The 18,069-nt window shown below is 49.5% G+C and overlaps 3 protein-coding genes across 5 annotated transcripts in view; 1 reads left to right on the forward strand and 2 right to left on the reverse strand.

Annotated features, from left to right (window-relative positions):
* Window positions 1-197: 197 nt before the first annotated feature.
* LOC142860400 (diazepam-binding inhibitor-like 5) lies at window positions 198-1,243 on the reverse strand. Its single transcript, XM_075991607.1, has 2 exons — window positions 1,129-1,243; window positions 198-669 (listed from the first exon to the last, which is right to left on the reverse strand). The coding sequence occupies exon 2, from the start codon at window positions 621-623 to the stop codon at window positions 360-362; it is 264 nt and encodes an 87-aa protein (XP_075847722.1). The 5' UTR covers window positions 624-669; window positions 1,129-1,243; the 3' UTR covers window positions 198-359.
* Window positions 1,244-1,284: 41 nt separating this feature from the next.
* On the forward strand, window positions 1,285-8,431 carry Gemin4 (gem nuclear organelle associated protein 4). Its single transcript, XM_075991608.1, has 2 exons — window positions 1,285-1,403; window positions 5,094-8,431. Exons 1-2 carry the CDS (start codon window positions 1,394-1,396, stop codon window positions 8,249-8,251), a joined length of 3,168 nt encoding a protein of 1,055 aa, XP_075847723.1. The 5' UTR covers window positions 1,285-1,393; the 3' UTR covers window positions 8,252-8,431.
* A 1,104-nt stretch (window positions 8,432-9,535) lies between these two features.
* Window positions 9,536-18,069, reverse strand: part of Tlcd3a (TLC domain containing 3A) — a 28,293-nt gene continuing 19,759 nt past the window's right edge. Inside the window, exons 1-5 of one of the 3 annotated variants that reach the window (XM_075991612.1) lie at window positions 16,281-16,644; window positions 15,927-16,010; window positions 13,270-13,471; window positions 11,665-11,760; window positions 9,536-11,026 (exon numbers count right to left, since the gene is read on the reverse strand). In XM_075991612.1, coding sequence (XP_075847727.1) covers window positions 10,757-11,026; window positions 11,665-11,760; window positions 13,270-13,471; window positions 15,927-16,010; window positions 16,281-16,402 — 774 coding nt within the window. In that variant the 5' untranslated portion in view covers window positions 16,403-16,644 and the 3' untranslated portion in view covers window positions 9,536-10,756. Of the gene's footprint in view, window positions 11,027-11,664; window positions 11,761-13,269; window positions 13,472-15,926; window positions 16,011-16,280; window positions 16,645-18,069 lie in introns of those variants that run through there. The other 2 variants (XM_075991610.1, XM_075991611.1) reach the window with 2 other exon arrangements.

Consider the following 18,069-nt stretch of genomic DNA (forward strand, 5'->3'; position numbering starts at 1 on the left):
CAGAACCAAGGTCCTGCCTCCACTTCCAGCCTTGGTCATTTTCATGGCATGACGCACCCCACCCATCTCCACTTCTGTATGCCATCCATCCACATAGGTAGGATGGGTATTGGTGCCAGTCAGACCACAGAGGCAGATTAAAGGAGTTTTACCCAGCAGAGCTGCTTTTACATTTGAACCCCTTTTCAGACCCCTCACAGTTTTGTTTTTTGTAAGACTCCACTCTCCTGCGGTTAAGGTGATTTATTGATGTCTCCGCTAACTTTGCTACCCTTTCAGTGTGTTCCAGCCATCAGAACTCTTAAGCCCATTCCCTACCAGTGAAGCCATGTGACTTCCTTGTGTTGGCCAACATGTCCTTAGCCACACTCGTTTTTCTTCAGCTCCTCCACTTTGGCAATATAGATCCTCATGGCATCCAACTTGGACATCCCTTTGTTCACATTCCACGCTTCCCATTTGGCCTTTGCTCTCACATCTGTGGCTGGAGGGACAGGGATGTTACAGTCGCCCTGGGTGGCCTGTTTGTAGAAGCTGTACACCAGCAGTTTCTCCTGATCGCTAACAGGACCCTTCAGCTGCTTGAGGGACGCGCAGGCCATTTCAAACTCCACTTGGCTCATTGGCGCACCAGAGGCTGAGCCTCTCTGTTCTGAGTGATACCTAGTACTAGAAGAGAGTTGGAAATAAGCAAAGCGGGTGATTGATTATTAGACCTTGGAAAGAAAGGGCAAAGTGATAATGTGTGTGTTTGATAAAGTACAAGTTGCAGCCCAGGAACCCATTCTATTGGTCCTATCCCACAGTGCTTTTTCCAGTGTGAATGCCCTTCATAGTTACAAAGGCGCCTATGAGCCCTGAAAATTGACGTTGCTGTTGCCTATAGAAGACAGCGCAGCATGAAAAGCATTTGGGTATTTGTGCTTGTCTCAGAGGCTGGACAGGGAGGGGTGAGCCCCGTGGATCCACTGCCAGTTAGCGGGCAGCTCGGGGAAAGGCTATTCCGTAGGGATGAATTATGGGCGGGAGCTGCCCCGGGTTCCTGGGTGAAGGTGAGAGGTCTGGACTAAGAAATTGGACCTCCTGGCCTCAAGAGGACAGATTCCGCCAGGAGCCTGCTTATGGTACCTGAGGGTAGACGGCTGGGAAGCCTAGGGTCGAAAGGGGGCGCTGTGGGCTTGGGCGGCCCCGGACGCCGCGAGTTCGTTGAGGAGGGCGCGGAGGGCGCGTGCGCACGGGGCGGCAGCCGGTCAGCGGAGTGCCGCTCGGAAGCCCAGACGCGCTGTGGGCGGTGCCTGTGACGCGCCTGTAGCCCCGCCCTTTATGCCGTGGCGCTGCGTTCGCGGTCTCGGAGTGGGAGGGGCAGTCTAGTCCCGCCGCCAGCTTCGCCGCCATGGACCTAGGTGGGTTTGCGTTTCCCTACTCCGGCCCTCGGGCCGCGCCCCGCAAAGCACGTCCAGGGTGGGCCGAGGCCTGCGCTCCTCCAATGGCGCTATTCAGAGCCCGCTTTGGAGACTGGGGGTCTGAGGAGTCTTTGGAGTCCCACTGCCGCGAGGACGGCCTCCAGCCCGCGGCCCCGCCTGGTGTTGGCCCTCCGGCCCTCGTGGTCTCTGCCCACTAGAAACCAGCGGGCGAATGTAGCCTTGGCGCCCCTAAAAGTGCACAGGGCTACTGCTGCACGTGTTTCGGAAATGCCGGGCTGGGAGGGACAGACGTCCGGACCGTTCTTCCTTATTGGGTGACTGCCGAGTCAGTGAACAAGTTTCTTATCAGGTCTCCTGGTCCACACAACAGAGATGCTGATACCTGTCTTCCTCCCAGAGGCGTGGAGTTTCATTTTAAGATCACGTGCATAACTGGGCTCCTTATGGTGCCTCGTGCACACCGGTGACCCGCAGCCCTCGCTTGCTCGCGGGGTTGCAGCAGCTGAGGTGGCACTTTTGAATCTGAGTGCTATTTGGTTTGGAGTCTCCTCCCAGGCGAGGATTGGAAGGAGAGCGGTGTTGATAGAAATCTGTGGCCATCTGCCAAGCCTCCCCACCCTGCTCTTTAGAGGGTAAGATGGGGAGGCCGTCCTGGGAGGTACTCCAAGATTTGCAAATAATACGCTGTGGAGAAATGTCTTCGTCCCTAGCCAGCTCTTTAGTTTGGAATGGTAGTTTCGTGCCCCGCAGCTGTGAAGAGTTCTGCCATGGCTTGACTCCACTGGTTCAGACACCCATCACAAATTGTGTCTGGGCCTCGAGGTTCCCGCTCTAAAACAGGATAATCCTCAAGACGTTACTTTGATGATGAAATGATTTTATAGGTGTAAAGCTGGGTGTGGTGGCCTATGTCTTAACCGGTACTCTGGAGGCAGACGCAGGAAGATCTCAAGAGTTCTAGGCCAGCCTGGTCTATATAGTTTTGGCCAGTCCTGGCTACATAACAAGATCCTATCTCGAAAAAAAAAATGTATGCCACCAAGCCCAGCCCAGTGCCTACCAGAGTAAGCAGTCACTTCCTAGCACCAGGTACTGATAAAGCCTTTCAGTTTCCCCTAGCCATGAACCGAGCCTGCGACTTTGTCGGGCCGCGTGTACACAAGTGTCGGAAAGGTACATGTTTGGCGGCAGACATCTGTTCAGCTAAGCTGATAAATACAATAAAATTGAATTTACAGTCATAAGGGTATGGTGTTGGGGGAAGGCAGAACAACCTGAACCAGAAAGAACCCTGCCACAGGAACCTAGCCTGGAGCCTGACTGCTACTGTGGAAGCCAAGGTGCCCTGCCTTCGGGCCTGAGTTAACAGGCGGGCTGAACCTTGACATTTTTTTCTTTTTCTTTATTTCTTTTTTTTTTTTTTTTTTTTGTGTGTGTGTGTGTGTGTGTGTGTGTGTAAATGGTTAGTGGCCAAGAGATTTGTTAGTTGCCTGGAGTCAGTATCTCCGCTCCCCCCCCCCCCCTGTAGGGAAGGTTTGAGACAGGGTCACGATGTACCTTGGCTGACCTCACAGAAATCTGCCTCCCTAGAGCTGGGATTAGAAGCAGAGGTCACCACAACTAGCCACTGGAGTCAGTGTTTTTGCTGTTGACCCCGTGGCTAACGAGAATGGGGGAGAGATGTTCCTGGGAGCATGAGGGACTGAGGGAAGGGTTGGGCACCTCTGAGGCCTGGGAATGGGTGGGGGTTATCAGGAGCAATGACCTGCTAATTGTTACACTCTTGCTGTAGTTTCTAGGCCAAATTACACACTTTGATAAAGACCTGTGCCCTTTTGTTTCTGCACTGGTGGAGACAAAAGAGTGAGGAGACTGGTCCTGCCAACAATTGTGCTTTTAAGTCAGGCTCTTGGTAGTCTGATTATTGTTGAGATTTCTTTTATAACCCTTCCATTCTCCCATCCCTGAAAGATGTTTCCAGAAGGTAACAGTTCCAAATTATTTCCAAAAGTGTGATTAGTGTATGTGGTGTGCCATGTGATTTTCATGGTTATACCATGAAGATTGTAGTCTCACATATGCAGACAGACTCGGTAATGTGTAAAGTCACGTTTTTGAATGACTGAGCTTGAATTTAAATCCACTGATTAAACTCCAATATTGCCTTCCTTTAAATGTATCAGTTCTTAGCTCAGTGAATGAATGACCACTTTCCTGGTTCCTGCCATAGAGCCAGAACCTTTGGTAGCTTCTCCTTTTTGTCTGGAAGAAACCACTGGGTGAACCTTTTCCCTGTAAGATCCAGAATGGTGAAACCCATTAGCAGTAGTGTACTTAGAAAGAAGGAAGGCAGAGCAGGGGAAACAGCTCAGTGGTAGAGCTTGCCTAGTATATATGTAAGGCTCTGGGCTCAAAAACAAAGGCTCGACTGGGTGTGATGGTGTATGCCTTTAATCCTGGTGCATAGGAAGTAGAGGCAGGCAGATCTCTGAGTTCAAAGCCAGTAAGTTCATAGTGAGACCCTGTCTCAAACAGAAAAAGTAAAATAAAATAGTAAACCCCCCCCAAAAGACTGCTCATCGTCCAGTGTTGGACCTTCCGTCTGTCATCACATCCAACAGAGCTCAGGTTTTGTTTTGTATTTATTACATTCTGTGTGTGTATTTGTGGGTACCATCAGTGGAGGTCAGAAAACAGCTTCTAGGAATTGGTTCTCTCTTGCTGAATTAGGCTTAGGGATCAAACTCGGGTCATCAGGCTTGGTGCACTGAGTCATGTCACTGCCCTTTGTCAAGTCTTCTAATGCATACTTGGCACTGTCACCTCAGCAGTCCGGCTTTCCTTGTCACTTTGCTGAGGGACCTTAGTCACTTCCTTGGTTTCCATCAACTTGTCTGTGTTGGCACTGCCCATACTCACATCAGGCCTTTTCTCCTCAACTCACTCCATTGCTGAAGGACATCACTACATGTTCTGTCAGACTCCAAATAACCAGAACTGAACCTTTCTCCCCTTTAAATCTGTCCTGGGGGCTGGAGAGAGCTCAGTGGTTAAGAACATGGAAGGGTCTTATAAAGGACTTGGAGTTTAGTCCCCAGCACCTGCAGCAGGTGGCTCTCAATCACCTGTAACTCTAGCTCCAGAGAATTCAGATAACTAAAATACTTAAAAAGATATTTAGAAGCCTGTTCTGAATCCCTCTCTGCCTGCTTTTAATTTTTTTATTTGGGGGGGTATTTTTAATTTATTTGTTTTTGTTGTTGTTTTGGTTTTTTTGAGACAGGGTTTCTCTGTAGCTTTGGAGCTGGTCCTGGAACTAGCTCTTGTAGATCAGGATGGCCTCGAACTCAAAGAGATTCTCCTGCCACTGCCTCCTGAGTACTGGGATTAAAGGCGTGCGCCACCACCGCCCAGTTCTCTCTGCCTGTTTTTAGTGGTACGATTGTCCTCCTAATTTTTAGTCTAGATATCTTGGAAACTGGGTTTTTTTCCTCAGTCAAGTTCTTATGACTCCAGCCCTTCGGGAGCTCTTACTAACCACATCTTCTTCCTCTCCCATTGAAGTCAAGGTCGTCCTTAACCTTGATAATGATAGACAACCACTGGCTGTTTCTCTTAGCCTCTGCTAAACTTCTGAAAACTTCATTAGCTCTTGGCTTCTCTGTGCAGGACCTGTGAATATTTGTGAGGAAATGACTATTCTGCATGGGGGCTTCTTGATGGCCGAGCAGCTATTCCACCCCAAAGACCTGGTACAGCTGACAAAGTCTGACTGGGAACATGTAGGGCAGCCCATTGTGGAGGCCTTGAAGGAGATCTCCTCAGCCACAGCACATTCCCAGCCATTTGCCTGGAAGAAGAAAGCCCTGATCATCATCTGGGCGAAGGTTCTTCAGCCCTCCCCCGTCAGTCCTTCTGACACTGACACTCGGTGGCAGGAAGATGTGTTCTTCTCCGTGGGCAACATGATTCCTACCATCAACCACACAGTCCTTTTTGAGCTACTTAAGTCTCTGGAAGCTTCTGGACTCTTCATTCAGCTCCTAATGTCCCTGCCTACCACCATCTGCCGCTCAGAACTACAGAACTTTCTGGAACACATGGCTATTGATACTTCTTCCAAGGATGTCGCCTTCTTCCTGGATGTCTGGTGGGAAATGATGAAGCACAAGGGTGACCAGCAGGACCCCTTGCTTTCCCAGTTCAGGACGATGGCCCATAAATACTTGCCGTCTTCAGATGAGTTTTCCCATCCTCCAAAGAGGTTTAAGTCTGACCCAGACATAGGTCCCACCATGCCACTGTTGGCCATGCTGCTCAATGGGCTGAAACAAATCCAAAATAGAATTCTGTGCCTCGGCATGAAGTCTTGTGCACTAGCTAACTTGGCTGACATGCTGAATGTGTTTGCATTGATGGAGGATGACCCCCAGGAGGTATCTGCCACCATATACCTAGACAAACTAGCCACAGTGATCTCTGTATGGAATTCGGACACGCAGAACCCATACCATCAACAGGCCCTGGCCGACAAGGTAAAGGAGGCAGAGCGGGACGTGAGCCTCACCTCACTGGCCAAACTCCCCAGTGAGACTGTTTTCATGGGGTTTGAGCTCATGCACAACTTGCTTCAGGAGTGGGGTACAGAACTGGAAGACATGCTCAACAGCAGTCAGGGGACAAACTATGACACCTACCGGCTGTGTGACAGTCTGACTTCCTTCAGCCAGAACTTGAAGCACTACCTGGATACTGCCAGCATGTCCAAGGAGGAGAGGCAGGTGGTCTGTGAGCTGGCTGAGTGTGTCAGGGACTTCCTGAGAAAAACCAGCAAAGTCCTGAATGACAAGGGCCTCGAGGACATCACTGCCTCCATTGCCATGGCCATCATTGAGCAGAAGATGGACCGGCACATGGAAATGTGCTACATTTTTGCTTCTGAGAAGAAGTGGGCCTTTTCAGATGAGTGGGTTGCCTGCCTGGTTAACAACAGATCTCTCTTCAGGGAACCTGACTTGGTCTTGAGTCTGCTGGAAACAGTGATGGAAGTCATCAACTCTAACAGGGTTATCCCCCAGTCTCAGATCAAGCAGGTGATTTGCTTGACCTTGGAATGTTATGCAGAACTCTCCCTACCAGACAAAAATAAAGTCCTTTCTGGCGTCCTACATTGTTGGGGGCCAAAGGGCCTCTCAGACAGGTTGTCTGTTTACGTGGAGGGTTTTCAAGAAGACCTCAACACAACATTTAACCAGCTCGCACAGAGCAGCTCTGAACAGGGCCTGGCCAAAGCAGTGACCTCCATGGCCCGCCTGGTGATCTTCTACCCAGAAGTAGTGGTAAAGAAGATGTGCAGCATAGCTGTGACCAATCTTGGCACTCACAGGTTCCTGGCTCAGATTCTCACTGCCTTCCCTGCGCTGAAGTTCACAGAAACACAAGGGCCAAAGCCACATACCAGTTTCATGGTGTCCTGCCTCAAAGAAACTGTCTGGACAAAGTTCTCTACACCCAAAGAAGAGAAGCAATTTCTGGAGCTGGTGAGCTGCCTGATGAACCCCGTGAAACCTCAGGGAATCCCAGTTGCTGCTCTTCTGGAGCCTGATGAGGTGCTGAAGGAGTTTGTCCTGCCCTTCTTGATGCTAGACATGGAGGAGGTAGGCCTTAGTCTGAAGCTCTTCATCCAGACCCTTGAAGCCAATGCAGGCTTGGAGGAGTATTGGCTGCAAACCTGCTCCCCGTTTCCGCTGCTCTTCAGCTTGTGCCGACTCCTGGATAGCTTTAGCAAATTCTGGCAGCTCCCCCGGGAGAAGCGCTGCCTCACTCTGGACAGCAAGGATCTTGTGATCCACATCCTGAAGCTCCTCTGTGAGATAGTGCTGGCCAATGCAGAGACCTTCTCCCCAGACACCTGGGCCAAGTCCCTGTCCTGGCTCCACCGCAAGTTAGACCAGCTAGACTGGACTGTGGGCCTGAGACTGAAGAACTTCTTTGAAGGACACTTCAAGTGTGAGGTGCCGGCAACCCTTTTTGAGATCTGTAAGCTCTCTGAGGCCCAGTGGACCTCTCAGGCCCATGAAGGGTATGGGCCTGGCACGGGGCTTCTCGCCTGGATGGAGTGCTGCTCCATCTCCAGCAGTGTCTCTGAAGAGATGCTCTCCCTCTTAGTGGTGGATGTGTGCAATCCCGAGGAGGTCAGATTATTTAGCAAGGGCTTTCTGGTGGCCCTGGTACAAGTCATGCCTTGGTGTAGTCCCCAGGAATGGCAGTACCTTCAGCAGCTGACAAGGAAGCTGTTGGAGAAACAGCTCCTTCATGTCCCTTACAGCCTGGAGTATATTCAGTTTGTTCCCCTACTCAACCTGAGGCCCTTTGCCCAAGAGCTTCAACTCTCTGTTCTCTCCTTGAGAGTGTTCCAGTTTCTCTGCAGCCAGAGCTGTTGTAACTGGCTTCCTATGGACGGTTGGAGCCATGTGGTCAGACTCCTCTGTAGCAGTCTGACCGGTATCCTGGATGCAATCAGGCTGATGCAGTTGGAGGGCCAGGGACAAAAGGGGGACCTGACTCAGGAAACCCTGTTTGTATATACCCAGATGTTCTGTCATGTTCTGCATATCATGGCCATGCTCCCCCAGGAGGTCTGTGAGCCCCTGTACGTGCTGGCTTTGGAAATCCTTACCTGTTATGAAACCCTAAGCAAGACCAACCCTTCTGTCAGCTTCTTGCTCCAGAAGGTTGATGAGCAGCGCTTCCTAAAGTCTATAGCGAAGAACATTAGCCCCGAGGAGCGGCGCCAAACCCTGCTACAGAAGATCAACAACTTCTGACCTGTGGAGGGCAGAACAGATGCTATACCTCCAACATGGTGTTTCTGCAGGGCCGAGAACTGAGAACAGACCTGACGGTTAGTGAGGATGTGCACACCATGAAAGGAACAGAGAACACTGTGAAAAAAGTAGTTTGTTAGGGACTTGCCACATACTACAATAAAACTCTTTTGGGTTTCATCTTGTCTTGAGCCTTTCTCAGAAGTTTGGGCTTAAATATGCTCCAAAGTTAGGCTGAGGTAATCTTTAAGATCAAGTCAAGCCAGTGGAGCAGGTGTGGGAGTGCACACCTGAAACATCAGCCTTTGGGAGGCTGAGGGTGGCAGCCTGGACGGCATAGTAAGATCTGAAAGTTTAAAAAAGTCCAGCTGGGGAGGAACATGTTTGTAACTGAAATTCTCCACCTAGATTTGGCAGTAAGCCCAAAGGTGGAGCTACCTACTAGAAAAAAAAAAATACAAGGTTCTATTTTCTTTTCAGCTAGTCTCGGTAACAGTACACTCCTATAATCCCAGCATTTGTGTGGCTGAAGAGAGGGATCTTAAGTTCAAGGCCAGCCTGGGATGCTAGTAAGCATTTAGTATTTCATCTTTTTTTTTCCCCAAGGTTTTCTCAAAAAAAAAAAAAAGGCCCATGTGGAAAGGGGCTCATTTGGCACTGGTTCTAACTTATGCGCCAGAGAGGCCTGCACCTTTGTGTGAGAGGATCTAACCAAGAACACTGTTAAGGGTTAGCCATCCATTCAGCACACCCAGGTGAACAGCTGATAACCCTGGAGGTGGGGTGTGATTACCTTCTGCCTGGAGAGGCACCTTGGTTTTGAATGAATGGCAGAGGTAACAATGCATGCAGAAGCTTAAAAAAAGTTTCTAGGGTGGTATTACACAACTCTTAAGAACTGGTTAGGGAGGTATCATTTAGGGGGATGAGAGAAAAGGTCCCATCACGTCCTGCATATCCACACCCTCATTTTAAATGGCTTATTACTTTTCTCCCACCTAAAGTAAACTGTTCTGTGGTCAACAGGCAGGCTTCCACCCTCCCAACTCCTAATTGGAATTCACCAGGGGAAGAAGTTACAAGTGAACACTGAGCTTGAACTCTCGGCACGCTCTGTGAATCCTTTGGTACCTTGAACCAACATGTTGGACTAAGGTATGAGTAAGGCCTGCCTGGAAGTCAGTCACATTCCATGATTAGACTAGGAAGTACCCCACACAGTAGTCAGTCTGGCTGGATCTCAGGATGTTTGAGGAAGCCAGTGCCAATACACTTGACAATAAACAGAATTTAGTGCAATTTAATCACCACATGGATGACTTATGGATACAATGACAGTAAACAAAACACAAAACAGCATTTTTATGGTTTTTTAAGTGGCACCTATTAAAAACTGAAACTCAAAATTTGAGACATAATCATCCAGTCCTTTAAAAGTCCATGGACAGTGAATTATAAGGCACTTGTAGTGTTTTTGCTGCCACTTGGAAGTGGCAGCAGGTCCTCTCATACCCAGCCTGTGGCGAGGGATGATCCTGCTGTACACAGCTACCACATTGGTCCACAGGACATGTTCTGGCCAGCTCGGCTGCCCCCGTGTTCTCTAGTCTTCTGTGGCTGAATGGCTGCACATTCAGCACAAATGGGTCTCTTCAGGAAGCGCTAGAACACTGGCCTGGCTGAGAGCTCAAGGGCTGGAGTGGACATCTGTATCCGCCTTGAATTAAAAAGGCAGTGTCAGAGTGGGATGACCCGGTAATCCACTACAGAAGCCATCACTTTACTTTGTCCCTGGAGTTTTAGGCCAGCTTTCTATGTGGGCACAGAAAACTGGGTATGAGAGGTTGTGCGAAAAAGGGAATGGTGTTGGTGAGTGCTTGCAACAAGCTCCCAAGTTTGTGCTACTGGTCTTTATACCAAGTGAGCCAGCGGAGCTGCGGGCCTCTGCTGGCCTCCTGACCTACTCAAGTGCTTCAGGTTCTCAGCCCTGCCTCTTGCCCATTGTCAGCGAGCCCTTCTGACTGGAAGTCAGTAGGATGAGAATTCATTGTTGATATACCAATGAGAGGACCAGGGCTGTCTAGTAAACAGTAAAAGACTACACACCCACAATGGTTTTCCTAGTGTTGGAAAAAATGACACTATTTCAAGAACCAAGCTGTCACTTGCTTTTGGCCCAGTATTATGGATGTTGCCCTGAGTGAGGATAGCAGTGCTTCACCTCCCAGAGCTCTTACCATAGGCCCAAGGAAGGCTCCTCAGGCTTGCATTAAGACTACTTTGCTGCAGTGGAGGTTTGACAGGATCCAAGTTACCACTGGGGGAAGGGAGGTGCTTTTGCAAAAGGAGCAGGTTAGAAGGGGAAGGTACTGGGGATTCTTAGAAAACCTCAAATCCAGAGGCTCATCAATATCCAGAAGGCAGAAGCTCCCCCAGGCACAATTTGGTCCTTGGAATACTGAGTAGAGGCAGCAGCTAGTGTGAGAGCCTGACTCCTGAGAGTAGTTAACCATCCTTTTTGGCTTTGGCAGTGTCAAAGAGCCGGGCTGCCTTCCTGCACAGCAGTGAGAACCAGTAGAGCTGGGGAGAGATGAGGACGGCATTGGCCACGTTGCAGTGTAAAGGGATATTAAATGGTACTCGGAGCAGGCTTATTCCTTTGTGTTGGGCATAGGACCAGTACATGAAGGGGAAAAGAAGGATCCGGCAGAACAGAAAGGTGGTCAGCGTGAGGATTCCATTGACCTTGTAAAGGAGGGTATGCTGCTGCTTTAGCTGCGAGAGAAAAACAAGGAGAATGCAAGGTCACCAGGAGTATGGGTCATCATGGAACCCAGCCTCACCGCAGTCAAGCAGGTTCTTGCACTAGTCAAGGCCCATGGTGCTACGTTGCTAGGCACTCGGACACACAAAAGCAGGTATACAGGCCCATGCATGTGCTTGTGGAGGCCAGACGTTGGGTGCCATCCCCTCATTCTGGGGACAGGGTCTCTTATTGAATCCAGAGCTCACCCTTTCAGCCAGGCTGCGCACACAGCTATGCCCAGCTTACAAGAACCAAGCTGTCACTTGCTTCTGGCTTGGTATTTGGATGTTGCCCTGCGTGGGTGGAGGGGATAACACTGCTTCTGTGCAGCAAGCTGTCTTGCCCACTGAGCTGTCAGTCACCATCTACAGCTTCGTCATTTTACCAAAAGTGATGCTGGATTTGACCTAAGCTTATATACTCTTATAGGTGTATAAGAACAAGTGATTAAATTGTAGCCAGGTGTCTGTGTAACTCGGGTCAGATCAAGTCTCATGCGCCTGCTTTGGACCCATGTCAAAGGGTCTCATCTCCTAGCACTGAGATCTCTCCAAGGCAGTGCAGGTCTCTTCCCCTGCCTCATATCTGCTGCTTCACTCATACGCACCTGAATCAGAACTCTGCCCAGCGACACAAATGGAGTGCTCAGTTCTGCTGTGAAGATGCAGCCGACAAAGAAGTCCCCAAGTTCTCCCCTGAGCTTCTGCAGAGAGAAGAAAAGGGACTGAGAGGTGGAGGTTAAGAAAGCACCGGAAGGAAAATCCTAACTAAGGCTCTAGGGAAAAGAGAACCTTGAGACCCTGAAGGGAGAAAGTTGTTAATAGGCAAGTGGCCATCCAGTTAAGTATCCTGCTGCTTCCCTGGCAATCACTTGGAGAGGATCCAAAGACAAAGGCGGACAGGCTCACTGAGTCCTACAGCAGGCTTCATCTGATTTTAGCGATAACAGGGAGGAACTCAGTAGCCTGCTTCTGTGTGTCAAAGGCACTGGGCTTATTCAGCACAACAAAGTATGTGCTGGAAGGCAAAGTCCTTACAAAATGGAGTACCTTTTATTCTTCCTACAGTAGCAGCCTACCTGATGGAACAACCTGCTCAATAGTGCTGAGATAAGAAGACTTGGAGCAAAAGAGATGGCTCAGCTGGTAAAGGCAATGGCCTATGAGCCTCACGACTTAAGTCTGACCCCCATACCACCTATAGGACCCATATGGTACAAGGAGAGAACTGGCTCTTCCAAGTTGTCCCTTGACCTCCACCCTTGTGCCAATACACAGACATACAAAATAAATAAGAAAATAGAATGCTGGATGTGGTAGTGCATGCTTTTAACCTCAGCACTCAAGAGACAGGAAGATTGCTACACATTTGAGAACAGCCTGGTCTGCATAGTGAGACCCTGTCTCAAAATTAAACAGATAGGGCTGGACAGATGGCTCATGGTTAAGAGCACTTGCTACTCTTCCAGGGGACAAGTTTGGTTACCAGCACCCATGTCAGGCAATTCAGAACTAATCGGATTTCTAGCCACTTCTGACCTCCACAGGTACTTGTACATTCACTTAAATAAAATAAAGCAAATAATCTCTAAAAGAAATAATGCTGAAGCCTATTGGTAGTGCAGGTCCATAATTCCAGCTATATGGGAAACTGGGGTGGGAAGACTACAAGTTCAAGGCCAAGCTGAGCAACTTAAGACTGTCTCAAAACAGTAAAAAGAGAGCTGGGGGTAGGATGAGGGGTAGACTGCTTTCCTAGCATGAGTGAGGCGCTAGTTTAATTACTTGTACTAAAAAAAAAATAATAAAAAAACAAGCCTGAAAACAGCTCAGGGGTTAAGAGCATGGGCTGCTCTTCAAGAGGACCCAGGTTTAATTCCCATCACCTATATGGTGGCTCAAACCATCAATAACTCCAGTTCTGGCCCCTGCAGCCAGGGTCCAGCAAGTGGTACACAGACATACATGCAGGCAAAACACCCATACATATACAATAGAAACAAATCTTTTACAAACTAACAATGACGGCCAGGAATCACAAACATTTCAGGTGGTATGGTTTTCCTCCACTACTTGCATGGAAGACTGAACCCAACGAAGTAATTAGCAGGAGGGCCAGCATAGTACAAAAGGGAAGAAAGGGCTCCCAACTCCTAAGGAATGACCAAGGCACCCGGCTCAGTGACTGAGGCTGCGGTCCTGAGAGGCCATACCTGTGAAACAGGTACAAGGACAAACAGGATGACCGCATGATGTGTGACCATTAGGCGGTTTTCAATCAGGAAGTTGCGGAAAATGGTGGCACGTCTGAGTTTCTGGTCTCTGGTTCGGCACCATTCGCAGAGGTACATGGCATAGCAGTCATAGATCATGTATGGGATCAGAAACCAGACATACTCTCTGGCAAGCCAGTGCCTAAAAGAAAACACAGGGAGAGAGAATAGCCACGAATATCGATGCAGCACAAAGTGTCTCCTCTCTGGCGCTCTTCTCTTCTCAATCAGCCATTACTTTGGACAGTTCACAGTGAAGAGGGTGAGACAGTTAAGGAGGGGGTCTCTAAATTACAAAGCAAATTTATGAGGGTCGAGAGTAGAAGCAGGAATCCATTCTGCCTACATATACATGTAGTTTATTGTAACCAGTTGCCTGGCTCAGCTCCTTATCTACAGTAGACTTCAAGCATTTTGATAGAAACTGACTTTGATGGAGATAAACTTCCAAATGATTCAGCAGCTCCACCAAGGAACTGGTTTGGAAGGTGTTTTAAATCACAAGTCCAACCTTTCCAGTTTAACTCCTCAGTTGCTCAACAGCTGGAGATCAGAGTTCTCGATCTACACATTTTTTCTTGCTTCTCCATGCCCCACTGTAGAGTTCGTAGGAAGCACCCGGCCATGTTATTTCCTTACCTATGGTTAACCCTGAGTTCCATTCATTCATAAAAGGATGCCTGGGACCAGCTAGATGGCCTAGTGGGTTAATATGCCTGATGACCCCTGAATGGCCATGGTGGAAGGAGAGAATCAATTCCTGCAAGTTGTCTGACCTCCACAAGTACAACATGGTTCGCACACACACACACTAAATGAATAAATTTACTTAAATTCTTTTTAAATGTGTGTCTAAAAATGGGCTTGGACTTCAAGGACCACATTATAGCAACTAAATTCCAAGAGAGGCTGGGCCAAAAGATGTTCATTTCCTCGACTGATCTGGGGCATATGTGTTCCTATTAATTTGCCCAGTGTGAGTGAAACATTTGCTGAGCCAAAATGATGGTCTATTACTGTTCTAGCATACATGCCTGTACTTTCCAGAATCATACAGAAACTTAAAGAAACATTTAAATTAGAATCTGTCCTATGCTAGAGAGGATTAGATTCACATAGTACATTTTTGAACGATCGTATTAGAAGAGGAAACACGCTGTACAGTTCTCAGACTACCTAATCATCAGGTCGCCTGCAGTACTTGGGAAGCACTCTGTTCCCCAGAGAGTCTAAATCCATGTCTAGGATCCAGTCTGTACTTTTCACCTTGTCTTGGGTGATCTCCCAAGTAGCCAGTCCACTGAAAAGCAGAACCGGGAATCTAGGGAGGGTGCCATGTGAGAGTCTATTCCAAACTAGCTCCACACTTATCACAACATGGCTCATCTAAAAAAGAATGGAATAAAGGCAAGTAAATAGTAATGGCACATATACTACACTTGTAGGCAAACTGATTAGCCAGCGTCTATCTGGGCCCAAATATCCAAGACCTATTCTAATGCCCATCAATGGACTCATTGCTTGTTAGAGACATTTCAAGTAAAATAACTACCAAGAGCAGGCATAGTGGCCCACACCTTTAATCCCAGCACTGAGGAGGCAGAGGCAGGGAGATCTCGGTGAGTTTGAGGCCAATCCAAAGTACAGAATGAGACCGTGTCTCAAAAGGAAAAAGAGACATTGAGAGGACAAACAGGAAATGGTGACAGCATGATCAATCCCAAGTAAGATCCATGAGACAGTTTTGTTCTCTCTGGATCCTCTTCCAGCAGGGAAACAGGACACTGCAGGGTGGAAAATCAGGGAAAGCTACCCAACTTTCTCTGGACGCCTGCCTGTCCTTTAAACTTCTCTGGAAGAAAGAGTGGTTCAAAGAGCCAAGTGGGAAGATAAATAAATAAATAATAAATAAATCGATCGTGGTGTGGTGGCACATATCTGTTATTCTGCCCTTGAGAGACAGATGGAGGACGGTTGCCACATGTTCCAAGCTAGTCGGGTCTACAGATAAAGCAAAAGCACTGCCACTACTCATGTTTAAACAGGATGGCCCACTCTGGTCTTAATTTGTCTCACTGAAGCGCCATAGAAGCCCATTTGTCTGGCCTGACTTTGGGCACAAATGTGTCAGTTTTCTGAAAGTACCAGAAACCGCTTCATTATCTTGAGCAAAGGAAAAGCAAGAGCAGCATCTGCAGGGAATGCGAGGGTGGACTTAGGCTGCCAATAGAAGGGGTTGGCTACAGTCACTGCTACTCTCTCTGCTAAGAATGTTCCAGAGAGAGAACTCAGTGAAAGCATTTAAATGAACCAAAAACCATACTCCTCCTTATAAAGAGGGACCGTTGGACCACACTGTCCTCTAACGCGGCAGTCTTCAGTCAGGCCCAGTCTCTCGCTCTAGCATTTTTCCACACTCCCCTCGCTTCCCCTAAGCTGGAATGATGGGAGCAGTGCGAGGAGGACACTAATTAGGGTGCACAGGTTTTTCCACCAGGAAGTCACAGGCAGTGCCTGTGAGCCACTAAAATGTGAAAATGCCGGGGAGGGGGTCCTCAGCCCGGGTATTTATGCTTCCACCTGGGATGAGACTTTACCTGTCTGAGACCACGTTGCTGCAGGAGCAGATGATGATGAGCCCCGCCCCGGTAGCCAGCACTGCCTGCACGGAGGACACCAGCCTGAGGTGGGGCAGAGAAGAGAAAGCAAATAAAGCGTTCTTACTCCAGAACTGCGGACAGCACAAAGCCCCGCTCTCCAACCTGCCTCTCCCGGGCAGCCATGGCGTCGCGATGCCCCAAGTAGGAGCAGCAGGCGGGGAGAAGCACACGCCCTTCCCTACCAGGCCCGCCCCGCACCGAGGGGCGCTTCCCGTCGCCCCCTTTCCGCCCTACGCAGGCCCGGAGCGGAGGGCAGCGCCCCGCCAGAGCGGGTAGCCCGGCCCGCGGTACCTGGTGCCGACCGTCAGGCAGTCGTCGTCCGTCCATCCCGGCCGCGAGCGGCGCAGCGCCCAGGTGCTGAGCGCGAAGAGCCCCGGGAAGAAGAGGGCGCCGCTGGCCAGCGTCAGCAGCATGGGTGCGGGTGCGGGTGCGAGTGCGGCGGCTCGCTGCGCAGCGTGCTCGGGGCTGGCGGCTCGGCGGCTCGGCCCGCTCTCCCTATTTCTAACCTCCGCCGGCCCCGCCCGGCCGCCGCCACCCGGGCCCCGCCAGCACTGGCCGCCAGCCCGCGGCGCTCCCCCGCGTGACCAACGCGCCTGCCGCGATAGGCGCGGGCAGGAGCTGGGGCGGGGTCTCGCCGCGAGGCTGCCCGGTCCCCTCTCTGTCACCGCGGGCGCGTGCAGGGGCCTCCCTGCAGGACGTGCACCCGGGCGCGATGCGCGCCAGGGCGCCCACGTCTCTGGCCGAAGGATCGGGCGAGTTGTGGCCGTCTGCCCTCATCCACCGAGCATCGTCGCTTCCTAAGGGAGTCCTAAATGGCCTTCCTGCCCATCAGGGAGTGGCTTCTCAGGAATCGCCAAGAAGGCTTGAAAGCCTGCGTTCCCTCCGTCCCTGTTGTGGTACTAGTAGACCTCTTGGCTTTGGGTCCAGACACTACGCGAATCTCGGCAACTGTGCTGAGGATGACAGCTGTGCTCTTTATTTAACAGTTCTTGGGCCAGATGATTCTACTTTCGCTTAGCATCTTGAAACTCTCTGGACAGTCCAGTCGTTTCAGTATCGCCGAAATGACTCTCTCTTAGGAGAGACTGCTTTGGTTTGTAGTTTCTAACTTAAATGTGGGAATATGTGGGAAGGAGGGGTGAGAAGGTGGGTGTTAAGATTCATTAATGCCCAGGACAATTGGAAGGCACTACAGGTCTCTTCAAGTCACCAGCATCAAAAATGCTCTCCAAAGTCTCGTTAGAGAGATTTGGCAGGAACAGCTGAGCTCGGCCTCTCTCAGCTGAGCCACGATTTCCTCGATTGTGGAATGAGGAGGAAGCTGGATACAAACCCTTCAAAGCTTTTCCAACTCTTTTGATACCGGGATCTCTATAAAATAAATAGCAGATGATTTCTGCTAGATGCCAATAAATTAACATTCAGTTAATGGTGTAGAAATACAGCAAACATAGCTTTTGCTTGTTTCAATTTGTATATAATTGATTACTGAGTCTGAGATTTTCTTAACTTTAAAGGTAATTTCCCTAGCCGGGCAGTGGTGGCGCACTCGGGAGTCTGGAGGCAGGCGAATCTCTGTGAGTTCAAAGCCAGCCTGGTCTACAAGAGCTAGTTTCCAGGACAGGCTCCAAAAGCTATGTATTGAGCTCCCTGTCCCCCCAAAAAGGTAATGTCCCTTTTTACTTTTATTTTTACTATTTTTTAACTATTGCTAGGCTGTGATCATTCGGGAGAAGACAACTCTTCATATCTCTCTACATGTTGCTAATGCGAATTTAGTTAACATTAAAGTAACAAAGCTCAAAGGGAATTGGGAGTTTTGTCCACTTAGGGCAGGCTGCATCTCTGCTTCCTCAGTGTACAGCTGACATAAATGGTAAATAAAAAGGACTCCAGTTTGGTACCAGGGTGTCTCACAAATAAGACTCTCACGTGAACAAAGAACATCCACCTGTGAGCTTTCCATTCTCTCCGGAAAACATCTTTCTGCATCCCACTTTCTATACCCTATCCATGCATCCTGGTCACCTCCGCTCGCCCGGTGACAAGTGGTTCTAAGTCCTCCATACCTTGGCTAGGA

This window comes from Microtus pennsylvanicus, chromosome 11, assembly GCF_037038515.1.
Source record: "Microtus pennsylvanicus isolate mMicPen1 chromosome 11, mMicPen1.hap1, whole genome shotgun sequence".
Taxonomy (NCBI): domain Eukaryota; kingdom Metazoa; phylum Chordata; class Mammalia; order Rodentia; family Cricetidae; genus Microtus; species Microtus pennsylvanicus.

Bases quoted from the DNA above. Each gene is read 5' to 3' on its own strand.
- LOC142860400 (XM_075991607.1), bottom strand. From the start codon at position 623: ATGAGCCAAGTGGAGTTTGAAATGGCCTGCGCGTCCCTCAAGCAGCTG.